The 19,904-nt window shown below is 38.9% G+C and overlaps 2 protein-coding genes across 3 annotated transcripts in view; one reads left to right on the top strand and one right to left on the bottom strand.

Annotated features, from left to right (window-relative positions):
- Positions 1 to 19,904, top strand: part of ctnna2 (catenin (cadherin-associated protein), alpha 2) — a 375,232-nt gene that overhangs the window by 201,215 nt on the left and 154,113 nt on the right. The gene's annotated exons all lie outside the window — the stretch shown is intronic.
- Positions 1,127 to 9,474, bottom strand: lrrtm1 (leucine rich repeat transmembrane neuronal 1). Its single transcript, XM_061741180.1, has one exon. The coding sequence runs from the start codon at positions 8,386 to 8,388 to the stop codon at positions 6,811 to 6,813; it is 1,578 nt and encodes a 525-aa protein (XP_061597164.1). The 5' UTR covers positions 8,389 to 9,474; the 3' UTR covers positions 1,127 to 6,810.

Here is a 19,904-nt window from a genome sequence, read left to right as displayed (position 1 = left end):
ACTCATCGTCGTGATGCAAAAGCATAAATCATGCTTTAGAGACAGGGATTAAACATTTCAACTGACCTTATTTAGAAACTCACATATTTAGAAACTGATTGCATCTCAAGACAACATCTTTTTAATGATGATTTGCTCTCCAGGGCTTAGAAACTCTCTTGTGTTTTAACGTTAGACAAGGAACAAATTGTCCAAGTGTATATGGAGCTTAATCCATTGATTTCCAACCTGGAGTCTCTGTCTCCCTTTGGAGGTCTCTGAAGATCATAAGACTAGTGTTTATACCCTTATACCGTTTCTGCATAATCATAATGCAGAAGCATGAATAGTAGATTAGGTTGCAATGGTTTGAATCTTCATATGAAGTAACCGTCCATTGCTGAAACCAGACCTATTTGAACCTTTGACAGCCATATTATTATATTCAAAGTGTATGACGGGTTTGGGTTGGGAGGGGAGGTGAGAGAGGGTTGGGTAAAAATTATCTAACCCTTAGAGAAAAAAGGTTGTGGATATATTTAGACAAAAAAGTGTCCGAGAAGACCAAAAATTACCACAGTACCTGCAAGTATGAGTATCAAGGTACTGTAAATATAATTATAAAGATAATTTACAAATTTGATTTGCTTAAAGACTTGACCGGAATTTTTTTTTTCCTGTCCAGAAAAAGCCCTGTTGCCAGTCCATTTGCTGTTGTGGAATAATCTCACCATATCAACCCAAAAGGTTGACTTTTTATTTTATTAACAATAAACATGTTTGGTTTGAAACCAAACAAGAGCCATGTACCATCATTTAAGCATGTTGTTGGAAACATTTTGATTTCCTTTGCTGCTTTATAGTCTTTCACAGCTTACACTTACTGATTCAACTAGGATTCTGAAATACATTAAAGGGTTTTAAAAGACATAGAGAGACCATCTGTATGAAAGTCGACACTGAACCAGAAAAAACCTTGTAAAAGGATAATGACAGCTTAATATGAAATATGTCCAAAGCGTCCCCTCAAAAAGAGTAAATGGAGGGTTATGGAATGACTTAAATTAAGTCCAAATTTAACCTTTTTAAAAACAAGTTGTTTGCAACACTGGCTGGGCCTCTATTAGAATTGTTTAACATCTCTCAAATAAATGAATTTTACATGAAAGATAAAACATTTTCTATGACCTGATGTGAGAGACTAGTGGACGAGGGTAATAGCAAGGATATAATTATGCTGACTGGAAACACCAGGAGCTTCAAGGCCCCGGTATTTAGTTCAGCTAGTTGTATTATAATGTGTCAGTGTTTCATAAATATGCCTTCAGAATATTCAGCTAACACAACTTTGATAATGCAGGAAATACTTTCTCATTATTCAAATGATTTCCTATATTGGCAGACAATATTTTAAGTTTCCTTGAAATACAAGTTCAGCTGCCGACATCAAAGCTTTGTTCTTTTTTCATTTTGTGGACTTTGAAATAGGTTTTAGGCACATTTCTCTAGGTGATAATTAAATATGAGCATTTGTTGGACTAATGACTCATGATAAATAGAACTGTGTTCTAAAGATACATTCAACTCTGAGATTTTAACATTTTTAGCTGAGGTTATAGATATAATTTATTCCTCATAAGTGGTGTCAATGTGCTTCTGTGATGGTATGAATAACAATAATAAATGGGTAGAAAATCCTGTGTCCGGCCCTAGATAAAGCTTTGTAGATCAGCCATGGTAATACTTTGAATATTAGGCGCTGACCCACATCTGCTCTTATACAGGTTACATGGAGTCCCAGATGACGGCCCAGCTGTTGTTGGCCCATGTATTATCTCACAGACTAACCCTAATGTTAATGCTAAAAGCAAGATAACGCATCAGTATAGGCTAATCCTATACATAGCATGAAGTTTACCAGCAAAAAAAAGAATAACAAAATAATAATAATAACAATAATAAGGGCCTATTCCATTCCCACCCTCTTATTCAGTATGATGTGTGATAATGTCCGACTGCTAACCATACTGCTATTTTCTAACCAGTTTCAGATTCAGATTCTTCGACTCTTCCTACTGTTTCATATTTATGTTAGAATAATGACTCCCGAGTCATTGTTATTAATTCAGCATTGCTCCGGTATGGTGCATGTAAATGAAGCAGTGGTTAGAGAGACCTACAGGCTGCCGTGGAGAGTTAGCCTGAGTAATGAATATAATTATACTGCCCTATTGGACCTTTGCCATTTTTTCCCCAAGTTGTTATTTTGACAGTGTGTTACTTGTTTGTAATAGAGGATTTTTTTTCATACATTTAGTTCCAAAATTCCCTGCCTGTATCCTATTTTGATTTACTCCCCCCTTGTATAGGGTTATACCTTGTATATGTAGATTATAAATCCAGGGTTTTGTCAGTGGCCATCAGGACTTTATTACAGTGGAATGACATCAATGATCATCGGGGTTTGGGGGGAGAAAAAGCGGACAATAGAAGGGGTTGTACAGTAATAAAAACATCGTGCCCCCCCCCCACCCACATACACATACACAAAAAAGTTGGATTTTAAAGATAATGTTAATAATGATTTAGAATATTGATCATCATAACCCCACCTGTTATGAAAGAAGCTGTGGAAAGCCACCCACACATTGTCGTTAGTCATCACCAGCTTCTAACAGCTCACTGCAGTACATGCCACCACCCATGATTTAGCTCTCCATCCAGTTATGAGGGGGTGTTAAGTGTTTATTATGCAGCACAGTCCCAATCCCAATGAGAAGGCAAAATGTAGCTGGATCAATACCTCTCACAGGAAGCCAGGTTAATTTATTCTTTAGGGATCTGCTTGCATCTCCAAGGACCCTCGAGCTGAAATGCAAGCTGTTTCCTAAACATCTGCAGTGACATTTTGTCTTATCCCCCACCTCCCCTCCCTTTTTTTGGCCATTTTTGTATGTTATTTTTCTTTATTTAACCCGTGAAAACGTAAAACCATTCATGAACAAGTCTCAGGACTCTTACGGTGCAAATTGTAGCACTTGCTACTTTATAGCATGGCTAGCATGTTTATTGGGAATTTTGCCCCCATCTACTCATGGAATTTGAATCTGCAGATTCTGTTTAACTTTAACCATATTCGCAAAATGGCTTATTTCATGCACCTCACACTACTTCCATATTGTACGATTTAATCAATGGGGCCTTTACGCCATACATCAGTAACTTCCTTTCCAGCCAAGCGTTTGAAGTTACTGGCCTTTATCGTGGTTTTACATAACCTTCACTTCCATATCTGTTGGCTCGTGTTTTAACCACACTTATGCAAACATAACTGCATGTGCATACAGCAGATATTTAATGTGCTACATATAAGCCAAGAAACAATTATATCAGACCTACTTGCATACAGTATGCACTGTGTACACATCCCCTGAATATCATCTGGCTGGCAAACTGCAACTTTTCCACGTATCTTTGGAAAAAGTACAATATAACATGTTTTTTCTGCTTAAAAGCAACTTGATTTGTGTAGGCGTCCCCAATCCTGCACATGAATTACTTATTATTCACCAAATTACTTATAGGTTTTCATATAAATAATACATTTCATCTGTTACCAACAGTTTGAGGAAAAATTTGAGGGTGGGAGGAATACATTTATTATCGCTGTGATCATTTTGGTTACCACTCAGCTGTATTGATTTCCTACTGAGCATCATCAATCAGGGCATTTATAATGGATGCTGTCCGAGAGCTCATATCTCCCTTCAGGGAATCATCACACCAGGCTTGGGTCAAGCAGAGATTTGATCTGTTGTCAGTTAGATGAATTGATGTTTTTCTCTTGGTTCGCTGTGTGTTCACACAAAGACTCGCACGAGTTAGAGACTGAAGGTAAAGGTGAGTAGGGAGTAGATGAGAGCTCTGAAGTACTTTAATGTCAACCCTTAAGATTCAAAGCTTTTAAAATATTCAGAGCCATTCTCCATCACCTTTCGGCCTGTTTGCTTGTTTAAGAAAAGAGTGAAATTAAATCAATAGTGGTGCCAGTACTAGCTTCTATGCCAGACACCATCCAATATTTATACAAATGAGGCTTTACAACCTCAAATTTACCCTGCAGTCGCATGTTCATGGGGCCGTGAAGGATTTAAAGAGGGTGAAATTCTGGACAGGATGTCAAGATGTAGAGTACGGAATAAATCTTCAGCCCCATCATGGTGGCTTCAGCAGTCATTTGCATTCACGTGATATGGCAGGTTATGATTAACAGCCATGTTGAGTGAGACACCTTTGCTACCATAAATAGGAAGTGGATCATAAATCCCATATGGCAGCTTAGAGTCATTTTCACACCCTAAAACATGATTCTAAACAAAGAACTGCAGAGTTCAGAGCGTTTGTTACTGCTGCACTGCCTGATGGCACTAAAGGTTTTTCAGATGAGTTAATCAACCTGTTAATGGCCAAAAAGATGAAAGTGCATTGTGGGCCCTATATTTCATGTTGACAAGTAAATGCAGCTTCTTCACCTTTATTTTTCACTCTCTTCCAGTTATTGGTTTGATGGTAATGATTAATACAGAGTTATTTTGCTCTGGTCCTTTACAATAGCCCACCCTCGGTTGAAACACAGGATCAGATATGTATGAAGATGAACTCTCAGAAATTAGCTTCGGTGTAGTAGTAAAAACAGAATTCCCAACAATAACAGGACAATTTTGTGTAGAACATTACTTGAGAGAAATTCTATAAGATGCAGTAGGGGACTGTAATTTGGTGGAGGTATCAGTGTCAGTCTATTGTGTTTTGCTTTTTTAAATCTTCACAGCCAATTCCTGTAACATTTTGGCCAAGTCTTAAGAGAACGTTCACAGGGATTTTCACTCAGAAATGTCACATGGTAGATAATGAGTAGGTTCATAGTTTGGTTGTTACCTCTCAAGTGACTTTAAATCAACTGTGTTTCTGCTCAGACTGGGCTAAACTCCAAACTCTGTACCACCTTATTCATCCCATGCCAATTAAAAACACACAAAACCCTTTTTAACTTCACTCTGTTAATTTTAGATCCATTGTTGTATATTTAAAGAAAGCAGGATAACCATCTACATTTCCTTCTCTTTTTCTTTTGATTTACTTGAAAATTTAAAGAAAATTATTGAGCGAATTATGTAATGATTGTCATTGAGTTCTTAAAACATTTTTATTCCTGCTGACTTACAAGTTGTAAACATTATCTTAATTTATCGCAAAAGAACACAAAACAATGCAAAAAATCTTATTTTCAAAAAGGCTGTTTAAAATTCAGTATATCAATTTTGCCCCAGCTGTGGGAATTTGCAGAACATGGTGCACAATGTGTAAAATGCAGCCACAGTATGAGAATATGCACACTAGAGAGCAGTCTGAACCCCTGTTTCTGCAGTCATTCGGATCATCCACCTCTCCTTCCCCACAGCATACTGTTCATGTCAAAGGACCCAGGAAACACAACATCTGCCAGTGCACTAATTTGCACAATATACACCAGAGGAAGAAGGATATATACACACACCTCTAAATGGCCTTCTTTTTAACAAACATTTCACATCACATAAAAACACTGTGGCGAATACTGCATGTGCAAATCTTGCTTGAAGCTGGTGGATAATCTCTTCAGTGGTTGTGATACTACTTGAATTATAATTTGATCTAAGTGTGCATGGTCTTGATGATTGTTTGTTTTGTGTGCTTGATTTGGTCAAATGGGGCAACACTCTTCTGTGACAGCCAAAGTGTGATAAGAGGCAATGAAAGGCATAGCTTTAGATATTTGACAATCTACTTACTTTACTTGGATGCTACACAAATAGTGGTATAATAAAATGATAATATTCTGCCTGATGAAAATTAAATGGATCATTTTGCATTTGTTCACAAAGAAGCAATGGGAAATAATTTACACTAATGGTAAGTCAACACAATGAATGATAAACCAACAAATGTGACTAAAACAGAGATCTTAAATTCAGACCACAAATTTTACATCGGAGATGAGATGCAGATATCCCTCCGCCCCTTTTATTTTAGACTTCATTGTTTTTTTAATACTTTTTCCATTTTTTTCTTTTTTTTTCTTTGTTACACTGCAGTCGAGGCTCTCTGGTCAATGAGCACATCTGCATCAATTACTGTTCGTCCTCTGTGGCAGGCGTATAACTTCCAAGTGACTTTACTGTGAATAACAGTTCATTTATTTAAACATTTTTTGTTGCTTAAAAAAGAAATAGATTATCACATTTTCATTTTTGTCCACACTTGCACATCTTCTTTTAACATATTTTACACAGACTTAAATTTTTACATTTTTAATTAAACATGTTCTTGATATTTTAAATGCGCATCAAATATTTTATGTACCATAATACAAAGGCTTTTTTTCTCTCTTTCTCTCTTTTCTTCTCGTGGGTCCCATTTACTTTTTTTTGACAATATTCATATGTCCTGTAGTAGAAAGACGCATTAAAGCTCAAATATCCATCCACGAGAGAAAAGCCTCAGTGCCCACAATGTATTCCTTTGTGTTTCTTTAGAACATCAACAGGTCCAACAGTCAGGTCCTGATTATGCCCTGTGATTTCAGAACAGAAGTAGATAGCAGTAGCAGTATATCCACCACAAAATAGTCAGGCAAATAAAGCACACTCCCTCCACATCACAGTGAGTAAAAAGCGTCCAAAGGATCCACTTATTCCCTTTGTCCCATAAAGTACCCCTCCCCAGTGCATCCAAAATGGATTTACTCTATATCCACATAATCACTGGTAAAGACTTACTCGAAAAACAAGGTCACACCTCACATTCTCGAGATGGTTGCTGTTGGCAAGTGCAAGAGCCGTATTCATTTATGATCACCAAAGCTCCCTCAATGTGGTTAGGTTTATAGTCGACATAGTATTCCGGTGTAGAAATTGTAGCCATCTGTTGCATGCTTTGCTTTTGCTTCTGCTTACGACGCTGACTGGTGAAGCATTGCCTCAGTTGCCTTATTCCAGCTGGAAAGCACTTCCATGCCACATACAGCATGAGCACTATGATTAGAAAGGTGAAAATGAGTGCCATGGTACCAGTCACAACCTTGTGGATCTGCATGGTACTCTCCGGATCCTCATAGCCCACTGTGACTGTGAAGGAACTGGTGACCACCTCACTACCCTCACCCTCATAAGGGTTTGGAGTGAATGGACCCAAGAAAACAGAGCCACCCTGGGCCAGATCCCTTGTAGAGGCATATGAGCCTGCTGTGGTTACCTCTATGGGGGAATCCTCACATAGCTGAAAAGCATAGACGGCATCCAACACGTCTTCGCCCTGTGCAGTGTCGGGGCTTGAACACAGTAGGGAACTGTCACGCTGGCCTCGGAAGGCACTCAGCCAAGTGGCCAAGGCACACACATTGCGACTGCACTCCCAGTCATTCCCTGCCAGCGTAATGCTGTCCAGAGATGACCACGAATCCAGGATCCGCTGGTCCACAGAGGTCAAACGATTGGAGTCGAGCATCAGCACTTTAAGGTTGGGGGTGCTCTCAAAAACATGTGACTCAATGTACTCAATTTCATTGGCTGACAGGTCAATCTTGTCTAAATAATGCCATGTCCACTCTAAGGTATTGACAACAATGGTGGCACGATTGTTGTGCATGTACAGAGTACGTAAAGAGATGAGGCGGGGGAAGTGGGCAAGGTTGACTTTGACCAGCTCATTGTGCTCAAGATGCAACTCGGTCAGCTTGAAGAGGCCAGCAAAGGAGTTTCGTGCCAGGCTCTGCAGCTGGTTGTATCCCAAGTCCAGAAATTGCATGCTCCTGCAGTCTTGAAAAATCCTCACTGGCACAGATTTGAGAGTATTGTAGCGCAAATGCAAATTGGTAAGCTTTCTAAGGCCATGGAACAGGTCAGGCTCGAGTGCCTGCAGTCTGTTGTATGAGAGGTCCAGGATACGCAGGTTTGGAAGGGGTCTAAAGGTACCATTTGGCAGACTCTCAATCCGGTTGCTGCTCAGGTCCAACTCCTTGACTCGTCTTAGCCTGTCAAATGCACCCTCCTCTACAATGTCAATGCTGTTGTGATCTAGATAAAGCCAGGTTAGCTGTGACAGACCAGCCAGTTGGCCTTCACGCAACTCGGTCAAGTTGTTCTCTCTCATTGACAGGCCCATGGCACTGCTTAGATTGCGGGGAATGTCTGTGAGGTTTAGCCCCTCGCAATACAGCAGCTTGCTGTCGCAGCGGCACAGCTTTGGACAAACCCCTTCTACCAAGGTAACGGTTCTTAGAAAAATGCCCAATGAACACAGTATCAACCCAGGGGGCTTCTTCAGTGGCCACTTTAAGTACAGTCCAATTAGGAGGAAATCCATTAGCATAAATATCCAGGAATGTAAGGGAGAAAATGTCCATTGAATCACTCTGGATATTGTTTTTTTCAGCTATTGGATCATATGCATCACATCATATTTAAATAAACTATTTATTTTAGTTCCTGGTATTTCGGTTGCAGACACTAGTATATTACTTTTACTCAGTCCACGGAGGGAGTCCAAAAATGCAAAGAATACAGATCAAGTCTTGTTGCTCATGTTCGATATCAGGCAGTCAATGGAGAGTAGAGGGGATGAAAAATAAAATTGTCCTCACCAATCAGTCTTATTCGAAAAGATTCCGACTCACCCCTATCCAAAAGCTGACAATCTCCATTCAGCTTCTTGCTTTGTACCCCGACACTAATTATGTATACGCATCTAAAAAAGACCCCACTGTGGTACAAATTCTGCCCCCCCCAGTGTTTCTCTCTTTTCAGCGGACACCAGATCCTTGGCAGGCTTACAATGTCTTAGTTCTTTTCAAGTGAAAGAGCCAGAAAGAGAAGGAATCCAAGTAGCTTTCAGCGAGATGATAGGAAGTGCAAGTTCCCCTGTCTGCATGCATGAGCTCTGTCTCTTTTGCTCCTCCGCAGTCCTCTGCTGCAATGATCAGAGGGACGTAGAGACAACCATAAAAAGGAAAAAAAGACCACTGGAAAATTTTTCAAAATATCTGTCCTGTTCTTTTCCTTCTCTTCTCTCCGCTTAAGTTTCAGCAGATCTGTCGAAATGTATTATCATCCATCTCAGGAAGAAATCACTGTCTTGTAATGTTTAAATCCATTCAAGCTGTTTATCGTTCTTTCGGTGTCGGAAGCGAGGACAGAAAAAGAAATTAAAGAGGATGAAGCCTGTTCACTGTTTTCTTGTGTAACAGTATTCCTTGTCATCTCAATGGTTCATATCGGTTTAGAGGCAGCTCGCATCCCCTGTGGCTCGCAGGTTTCGTTCACTCCCTTGCTTTTCTCAGCCAGCTGGAAGAGGCTGCTGAAGGCTGGTGCTGGTAGGCAGGCAGGGCAGTAAATGTGGGAAGCAAAGGAGCGCGCAATCCCTTGCAGCAGACCAGTACACTGACAGCGCATGCAGAAGCACCTTCTGTTCACTGAGTGTCGTAAGCCACTCACAATTCAGAGTGCTCTCTCTCTCTCTCCCTCACTCTCTTGCTCTCTTTCCCTTGATCGCTCACTCACTTGTTCATGCAGCTCCCCTCCTCCTCCTCCTCCTCCTCCTCCCCTTTTTTTTTCTCGCATCCTCCATCCTTGATTTTCTCTGGCTGTGCTTTTCTCTGTGCCACAGATATTTACATATTCAGAATGGGTTTGGCTTAAACCAAAAGCTTTAATGAACCCCCACCCCACCCCCCCACCCTCCAATCTCACTGACTGTAATGAATTGGGTCTCTTTTGACGTTGCTGTAGGAATGCTGTTTTCCGTTTTTTAGAGTTGCATTGTGCGAGGCAGAAAAGGGCATCCTTTAAAGGCTCTGTCCTAAAAGCAAATGAGTATCATTCTGCATACATGTTAACAATCAGATGTCCAATTTAAATTAAGTGACATTTATAATTTAACACATGTTCACGATTTTCCCACCATCATATCAGCACAGAACTAGTGAATTTCAATAATAATGCTGTAACATATGTTTATCATCACAGTTGTGTTTCATCCATGTGACTGGGTCATCTCAGGCAATTGGTATTCATTGTTCAGTCTTGCCAAGTATAAAAAAAGTTGTATGGCATTCTTCATTTAATAAAACTGTGCTGTAGCCAGGAATTCTGTCATTTTCAATTATGGCTAGGCTAGTCATTCTGAATACAGATGTAATTGCTTGCCACATAATATTAGCGCAAAGACATAACGTAAATATTTCTGAAAGTTCACTTTCATTTTGCTGTGAACTTCTATTGAATCACTACTAGCTCAGTCAGGTTTCTCCCATTAACTTTCAAAGACAATGAATTGGGACTATGTCTTACATGTCTTGTGCTAGGTAATCCCCCCCCAACACCCCCCCTCCACACACACAGACAGCAGGTATAGAGAATCACGAGGAAAAAAAAGAGCGGGAATAGAAAATACTTCTATTTTCAAGTTTAGATAAGAGGGAAACAAAACCTTGACATTACAGGAGGAGATGCTGTCTTCCCACCTTTCCTGGCATCAGTAGGATCCATAGCGACGATGAACTATCTTCATCAGTCATGCTAATTGATCATGGAGTCGCATAGATAAATTTGACAACCACTCTCAGTAGGTGGCCATGTGACCACCAATATGTTTCTCTACTGTTGCAGTCATTTATTTATTTAAAACTACCAACCTTGGTATTACCTTTAGTTTTGTCTGTGCTTTAGGGATTTATATTTTGCTTTTGACTACATAGTACAAAACCGACAGATAGCGCTATTTAAAGCTCTTTTGACTATTTTATTTTTTAAGTTTCAATTTCAAAAATGCATAGTCACTTCAAAGCAGCCTCATGTGAAAGCATGAAAAATTGCCGAGGGCTTAATCCTATAGCCAACCCTCCAGTGTCTTCATTATTGCTTCTCATCTTCTCTTTACCTTAAGACATTTCTCATTGAAGTAAATGAAAAATATAAAGAAAACCAAAGATGCTAGATTGGACCAAATGTGCCATAAGTGCATAGGCTCGATAATAGAGCAATTTGTGGCTGTAACTGTTACAAAGAAAATGTTTTCAGTTGCTGAATTTCTGTATATTTCTTTTTGCAAGTTCTTTTTTTTTCTGAAGAAAAAAAGATGTATTACTTCAAAGCATAGTATGATTTCTGTGTCAACATAGTCGAGCTTGCGCAACCTCTGCACAATAACCACGAATTAGGCTCCCAGTAAAAATGTAATGACCTCCAAAGAAAATGCAAGTTAAAGAAATTGCATTGTCTCTGCATGTCCTCATGATTATCAATAAGAAGTTGATTTTCCACCAGACGTTTGCAATCTTCTAAATTATGTACATGCACCCATTGCCTGGCTGCCTTTTGTGAAGTAGAGGCCATCTTCAAAATACGCTGGCAGTTGTGCTCTCTGTATAATTACAATTATTATACAAAGGAAACACAATTACCTAACAGCCCTGCAGTTTGTTATGATCCCGTCTGGCATTTAGCAGCTTAACCTTAGATTCTCCATCTGCCACAGGGAGCTCCCACCCCCGATCCCCTTTACACAGTGCGAATTTTGGCTGTCTGAAACATAAGTTAACAGCCTTTAGGTGAAATACGGTGGGATCTGTAGTCATCCCTCTTAAAGTGCAATATGACAACAGGAAATACAAAGTGTTGAGCACCAGAAGAAGCATGTGATTTATTGAAACATTTATGTATGTGAAAAATATTTTTTTTTAACACAATAACTTTATTTTAAGCACTTGTTACCCAATTAAAAAAAAATAATAATGAAGCAGATGTCGGATCAAAATATACCTTCAGTTTTGTGAGTTACCAATATGTACTGGCAGAGCAAGAAAGGAAGTGGAATTGTCCTTCAGATGATCGAGACGTACTGAAACTAGAAACATTTCCCCCACAGCTTTGCTGTCGTTCTTTTTCTCTGTAATGGATGACGACACCATCAGCTAATGACGGTGTGCATCTTAACGACATGACACGGTCAACAGGAGAGAACAACATCCAGACCATCCATTTTAGACTAAGAGCTTTGGCTCTGCTTTGAAGTTGAGGTCAAAACAAGTGTGAGTGAAAGCATATGACCGCTCAGGCATGTGTCTCGAAGTGGCAGTTGTGAGGTCAGACTATTGACAAATTTTAATATGGAAACAAGTGCTGAAATAGTGAAAACAGCTAGTTATTTTTACATTGTAAATCATCTTTACATATAATCCTACTTTCAGTGTTCAAACAAGCAAAATGAATTAATCAAAGGAGATATTATATTTTAAAAGTTTAGGAATAAGGTATAAAGGTCTTCCAATTAGTTCACAGATAGCAGTACAACTATTGTTAGATGAATGAAATTACCAGCTATAGATCAGTAACTAGATTTTTAAATAAAACAAATAGATAAAGTCCCACTAGAAATACACAGGATTACAGAACACTGAATATTGAACATTCATTTAAATGTCAGTGCTACTGTACTCATTTTTCTACAGGGAGAATTGGGGGTAAAAATAGTTCATTATTCATAAAATGGCTCCCTTACTCATCACGTGAAATGCATACATTTCTGTTCCTAAGGGCATCTAAAAAAGCTACTCTATAATGTTATAATAAGGTATCTAAGCTGAAACTAAGCAAGCACACGTGTTAAACAACCTACTTCTTAAAAATGTGTGTACTATAATATCTGCCATACCTCTGGTATGGGGATCTTTTTCTGTGACAATGACAACATAGCGTGCTGTGTGCTGGTCGGTAACTGGACATTTCGTCATCTCGGGGTTCTCACAGGTGATATGAACCCTGATATTTGTGACTCCAAAAGTAAACCCAAACATTTGCAGTCACTGAACACATGACAGGCTGGATTTCCGGCTGAATTTCTCAGTGTTTTATATTGAATCTGACAACTATGTCACATATTGTTTAATAATCTTGAGGTGACCAACAGTTTCTGAACAATTTATGGCAACATTTAGTAGCAGGTTTAATGGCATCCTGTTGCTTTCCCATGATGATGTCCTTTGCTGTAGTTTATTTTTTTTCTTCAGTGTTTTGCATAAAACTATTTGTATTTCAGGTTCTTTGAAACATGGAAAACCTTATAAACCTCGTAAACCTTAATACTCATGTCTTAAATCTGTCACATCCAGTCCGTGGCCCCGTCTGCTCAGTCACTAAAATGATCATTTTATTTGGTGCAGTGGAATATTCCTTGAATCAACAATTTTATCCTATGCTTAGCTTACTATATTTATTTGAGGGCTCAAATAAGACTTAAATATATCAGCATTGGAGATTAAACAAGTATTATTTAGATACATGATGTATTCAGGGTATATCTGAGTGAGTCCAACAAAACAATACAGAAGATGACGAGCTGGGGTGTTGCAGACATGATGCTGATGGACATCTGGGAAAGGATTGTGGCAGGGGGGGCGTGGGAGGGTTAGAGAGTGGCGGCACACCACAGAGTGGCTGTCAGGGATTTGATAGAAATCAAATATTCTGTATCCACGGTGTAGTGCAACTCCCAGGGGTGTCTCCCTTAGAACGGGTGACATGGACAGAGAGGTAGCGTTTTGCTTTTCCATTACATTTTTGGTGTCTTCTTAGATATTTCAGATGATATAATCACTTCATATAATTATCACGTTAGGAAGACCCGAGGAGCAGACAGAATGTCCCCATGTATAAATGTTTAAGCTAATTAAAAAGAAAGTTATTTTTTATGGATTTTTGCTGTTTTTTGCACCATATGAGAAAGGTTCAGCTGACTGCATCTCCCTGTTATTTTGAAGAAGCTTATACAAGCCAATGTTTAATGCTGGCTTTAGCCAACACTAGTAATGTGACATCATTATGAGAATGATTTTGGCCCTGCTTTGAGGTTTTACGGGTTAGTGAATGTCCAGCTTGATGTATGGAAAGGCGATTTATTCATTAGAATGGATGGGAAATCTGTAGAGGAAGTATTTTTTCATTTTTTCATGGTGATGAGTTGGGGATACAGTTGTTCATGCAAGTGTCTGACTAGGCCAGGATGAATAAATGGTGTGTTCATCATTGATGGAAGGGAAGAAAAAAATATATGACAGACTGAGACAATAAATCAAGGCATGGCTTTTGGACACTCAAACTGCCTTTTGTTTCCTTCGCTGTGTAAATTGGATAGTTATCTTCTTTTGCTAAACAGGAGCCTGTAGCAATATGTTAAAGCTTGAACTGAAGCTTGGTGTTGTTTTTCTTGCTCGCTTTATTTATTTCATGCCATCACTCAGGTCTGAGACAGCTTGACCTTCTTCAGAGATGCTGTGTGCTTTGTGTCACTTAGAACAGCCAGGCTTATTTTTGTTGGATGAATAAAAGGCACTGCAAGACTCCTGTGACTTTTAATAAAGCTGTGGTGATTGACCTTATTGACATCAATGGTACCACAGAATACGCTTGAGTTGTTTTCTGCTTTTTCTGAGTTCTGTAGTAGCCTGTTTTATACCATATACTCATGTTTGCTAGCGTACTTCTTTAGAGTATACACAGGCTTCAACAGTAACTTAATCATCTGGAATGAAACACAGATGCTAAAATGGACATTTTCTCTGTTAAAGTCATTAATGTACAAAGTATAATGGCTGGAACTATTTACAAAACCTCTATCTATCCAAAACGACACCAAAAAGTGTTTTTAGTTCAAATAAAGAACAGTCTTGCATTCAACCAAAATTACTACAATCCCATTGTGATTGACATAGCCCAATTGTAATTGCATAATTCAAATATCAGGGTAGACATGTGCGCCATTCTTGCCACTAATTTTGAGCAGGACATTTGGTGTATCCGCTGACTGATGTGCTGGTTTTTATGATGTGAAGCTGCTGCACACCATCTGCCTCTTGGTAATTGTGCAGACCCTTTCACAACATAACTAATATTATATAACAGATGGCTCTTTTTCATGCAATATTAAAAGCTCTGTTAAACTTTTTCATAATTGCTGAGATTTTGAGTTTTGTAGGAGTATTTGCAAAGGAACTGTACATGTTTGGAGGGATTTATGCTGCCATGCCGTTAACTATTGCTTGAAACATGATCTGCTGATATGATGACTGCAGTCTTGGATTTATTGTTTTTCTCTTTTTCTTTTTTTGACACCATTGTATCACTTATAATAAATACAGAGATGACAACAACTGACAATCTTTCAGGGATGATATGCATAATATTTTTATCAATTCCAGTGGCAATTGCTCAGTTACAGTACTCACAGTAGCAAAGAGTTTAAATATAGTTTTCTGATTGATTTCTATGTCCATCACTGGTTCCCAGGTCATGAAGGTAGTTATGGTATTCCTTTCAGCCATAATCATTACACAAGAAAAATATATGCTCTCATTTCCTTATAAAAAAATAACAAAAACAAACATGCAAACAATAAAAACCGATCTGCATGTTCATATGCAAACTAAAACAGTGTGAAGATTGGTGCTGAATCTTGCATAATGGCACATGAATGGTGCCATCATGGCCATCTGACTGTGAAAATTGATGCTGTTCATTTTCAACGTTTTTCTGACACTTTCCCTCCTTTATTACACACGAAGATTATCTTTGACATGATGATTAAATTAGGACCCTGCATTAACTTATTGTTAGACTCATGGAAGAAAGCAAAAGTTTCAGCTTGGTATACTGCTGTAATCAGAAATGTAAGTCAACTTTTTGCTCTTTTTTTTCTTTTTAATGTTATACACCTTCAATAATTTTTAGATTCCCCTTAGTTCCATAACACCAGCTGGTCCAGATTCTTACAAAGCATTTTGATTGTTCATTATTCATTAAATAACAAAATACAGATAAAACTGGACAAATTGTCACTATATATACTTTGTGAACTGTGTGAAGTGTGAAGCCTCATTATTAAGGTGTTATTTTGTGAAGATTAAACTGCTTTCAAACATCTTAATAAGGTCAGGTGAATTGTGTAATCACTGTCTCTAGCAGACCTCCGAAATTACTCCTGTTTTATAAGTGCCCCATAAAACGTGTAAATTGCAAAATGTTTAACTTTTTTGTATCGAAACCAAGTTGGCTTTTCAAGTTGGAAATAAAAAGCTGTTTTGACTCCAAATACAGTAGTTGAACACACAGACAGATAGACAGACTCATCCACATGCCAGATTTCACAATAACGGATCCAAGTCATTCATTTTAATTCACTGCTCTAGATTTCACACCGGATGGAAGGGCAAACTGTAGATGTGGCTATTCACCACCCAGCTGGTGTGTTAACGGTAAGAAGATTCAGAGTAAGAAGAACAGTGAAGCCATTCAGCCGTCATGCATAGAGTTATCCATTGTTGTGCTTCTGTATATTCATTTATTTGGGAAAAGGGAAAAAAAAGATGGAGAGTGAGAGAGTGAATATGCAATTCAAATATGCATTTCTTTGATCTTTGTCCAGAGTATCCCTTTGGTCAAAGTTCTCCTTGTTTCCAAACAGACAACGTTGTTGCCATGTCACAACGCAGAGTGGCAACATTCTTAGCTTTGGATGGGATTTTAGTCAAAACCATGATCTGAATTTTTCCACCTACCACCAGCTGGTGGGATTTTACAGCTACCTACCACTGACAGTGTTGCACTCACAGTTAACAAGTTGATGTGTGCATTTTCTGTACACAGTATTTAAGTCAATTACACGCCTCATTTTTACATTTTTTTGATACACTTTGCGTCGCTCTTTCATTGCATTACCTCGAGCTCTGCCTCTGATGTTTTCACTTCAGAGACCACATCAAACAATGCTGGTGTCTATCATCTGTCAGCCATTGAAAACTTTGCTCAGCTGTCAGATGACACAAAATCCCATCGAGAGCCACCATGTCCATTTACAAAACCCATCTCTCAGGAGAAGCGTGCCCCCACTTGTGATAGCCGAGACGAGCCTGGCTTATTGCCTCATCCAGAGCCAAGCAAACCACCACATCCTTCATGTTTCCCCAGTCCACTCTAATGCCGAGATGAAGCAGAGCAGAATGTAGCGAACACAGGAGTCTGTGATGCAAAAAGCTGAAACACTTGTAAATTTAGAGTGAAAATGACACATGTCTTTATCCCTTGTGCCTATGCTGCAAAGTTAGGTAGAACTCTGGGTAAAGCTCCATTTGAGAGCTATAGCCGTGGGGATTGAGGACTCATGAGACCTCCTTAGTGTCACCGCGAGGCCTACAGGAATCTTTTCAACGGAGTTTAATTCAGCCTGTCGTTATGCTTACAAGACTGCATCACTTTCAATCAGCTATAGATGGTGCATTCAAGCGATTTTTGTTTTGACTGTGATTTGCATGGCCATAATACTTTAATTTGTCCTTCTTCTGTGTAAAAACGAATATTGATATGGGGATGAATTGGAAATACTTAGTATTAAATAACCCTCTCGTGAAAAACCTTTTTAAGTTCTGCTGTTGGTAGTGGAGAAATGAAGCAAATGCGTTTCCTGTACTTTTGCTACATAAATGTTTTCTATTTCTAATTGAAGACATCCATCAATGATGTAGTTTTGTAAGTCCCAGTAGAGAGATCTTTCTGTCAGAGCCTACATCTGAGTGGCAATAGCAGTAGCAGGTCTCCTGCCACATGCTCCAACACTGCAGCACTCTCACACAGAGACCCAGCTCTTGTGGCTGAAAAAAGTAAGGAAGAAAAAAAAAAGTGAAACTTGTGGTCACACTATACGAGAGTCGACGCTCACCACCCTCACAGGTCACTAATATTTTGTCTGCTTGTGCAGAAACACAGGCCATCGTTGACGATATTAAGGGGAAATGAATTAAATGTCAGTGGAAAAATTCAACTGCCAGATTTCTATAGCGGTTTATCTGCAGACAAGAGCAGTGCAGAGCTAAATAAATGAATGCATCAGACATTAGAAGCAATCATCAGTCATATGATTGTTTTACTGAAGGCTGGCCGACACAAAGTTTAAACAAATTTCCACAATGTTAAAGATAACACACATAAAATGACATTGTTGTGTGTGTGTGGAGTGCCATGATATGGAAAGCACATCTCACACCAAAACAGTGTCATGTACAAACGGAGACCTGACTCTGAACATGGAATAATCTTTCACAATCCCTCACAGTGAAACACAACTTTGGCTGAATCAAATACGGCAGGATATGAGGAAAAGAAGGAAACAAGTACTTTTGATTCCCAACTGAGACAAAAACTCTTCATGACGTCTTACGAGTGGGTGTTACTAGTGATTTCATATTATATATTATACCATGAGTCAGAGGTGATACAAATTAGTCACAAACATCAAGTTGTTGTTTTGCAAAATTAGGTGTTTCAGATTATGTATTAAGTTCCACCTACAGTAACAATCAACAGAGCAGGGCTTTGTTTATTTATACACCACCTTTCAGCAACAAGGCAATTCAAGGTGCTTTACATAATGAAAACATAAAAAGTAAAGATAAAAAAAAAAGATTGAGTTACAGTGCAGTGGCATATTAAAGAAAAAATATACTTAAAATAGAGTTACAATGTAGTGATGAAATTAAATAAAGTTTTTATGCTTGATTTAAAGGAACCGAGGGTTTCAGCATTCCTGCAGTCTCCTGTAAGTTTGTTCTTTGGAACATAAAAGCTGAATGCTGCTTTTCCATGTTTTGTTCTGATTCTGGGGACACAAAGTCGACCTGAAACAGAAGACCTGAGTGTTCTGGATGGTTGATATGGAAGGTTTTTGACTACTTAGTGATTTAGGCCACGTTTACACATAGCTGGGTATTTACAAAAACGGATATTTCCCGCTCTACGTTTTGAAAAATATCCTCGTTTACACGAACCCGCATGAATACGCTGTTAAGGTGCTATGAGCATCCAAACCTGCAGGGGGCAGTGTAACGAGAAGAGTAAAGTCATGCTAGCCAATTGGAATCCTGGAAAAAAACGTCAACAAATGACATGTGTGAAGCCTGAATAATATGGTTCCGCGTTAAATCGACAGCGTAGCCTACGTACGTTGCGCGTCGCCGCGTACCCTACGGCGTAGGCTCAGCGTTGGTGTAACGCGGAACCATAAATCAGCCTTTACTGACAGTTACTTCCAGGACGGAACGAGAGTCTTTCGTTTGGAGTGACAGAGAAGACTTTAGACTTTAGAATATAAAACAGGTAAAATACAAGAAAATATTGACGGTGGCCAAACAAATTGTAAACACAGGTCGCACAAATGATGCTGGTGACGTTTCTGTTGCATAATGTGACGTTCTGAAGCCTAAATCTCCGTTTCCCTCCGTTTACAAGCAAACGTGAAAACGGAGTTTTTGAAAATCTCCACTTTGGCCGGAGTTTTCAGAAATGATCGTTTTTGGTGACTTTGAGCTCCCTTTTTTTATGTAAACGAACGGCCAAAACGCATGAAAACGCCACCGTTTTTGCTCCGTGTAAACGGGGACTTATAAATTAACAAAAAATATTGTTTTAGTTTTATTTTCTGAGACAGAGGAAGCCAGTGCGAGGATCTGGAACGATGTGGTCCACTTTCTGCTGAAAATCTGAAAGACAAGAAAACAAACAGGCGCACAAACTTTGAAAGAGAGAAAAACAAGCAAAAAACAGGAACAGGCAAAGACAAAAACAGCAACCATCCCAGAACTCTAAAACTGAACTATTTGAGTCAGATCAGATGCCATGACAGGTAAAACTGTCTAGAGGAAAGCTGTGGGTAAAATATTGAGATGGAGGATAACAGGAGGACAAATTATAAGTGATCCATAATATCCTCCAGGTTTTTGTAGTTGATTCAGTAAAATTGTCACTTTGTCCAAATTGGTTTTGATTGGACACAGCACTGTTCCTGGA

The sequence above is a fragment of the Cololabis saira genome, chromosome 1 (genome assembly GCF_033807715.1).
Source record: "Cololabis saira isolate AMF1-May2022 chromosome 1, fColSai1.1, whole genome shotgun sequence".
NCBI lineage: Eukaryota > Metazoa > Chordata > Actinopteri > Beloniformes > Belonidae > Cololabis > Cololabis saira.
Note: the sequence above shows the minus strand (reverse complement) of the source record. Positions and strands in the feature narration are given on the sequence as shown.

Coding starts and splice junctions, on each gene's coding strand:
- lrrtm1 (XM_061741180.1), bottom strand. CDS start 8,388: ATGCTAATGGATTTCCTCCTAATTGGACTGTACTTAAAGTGGCCACTG.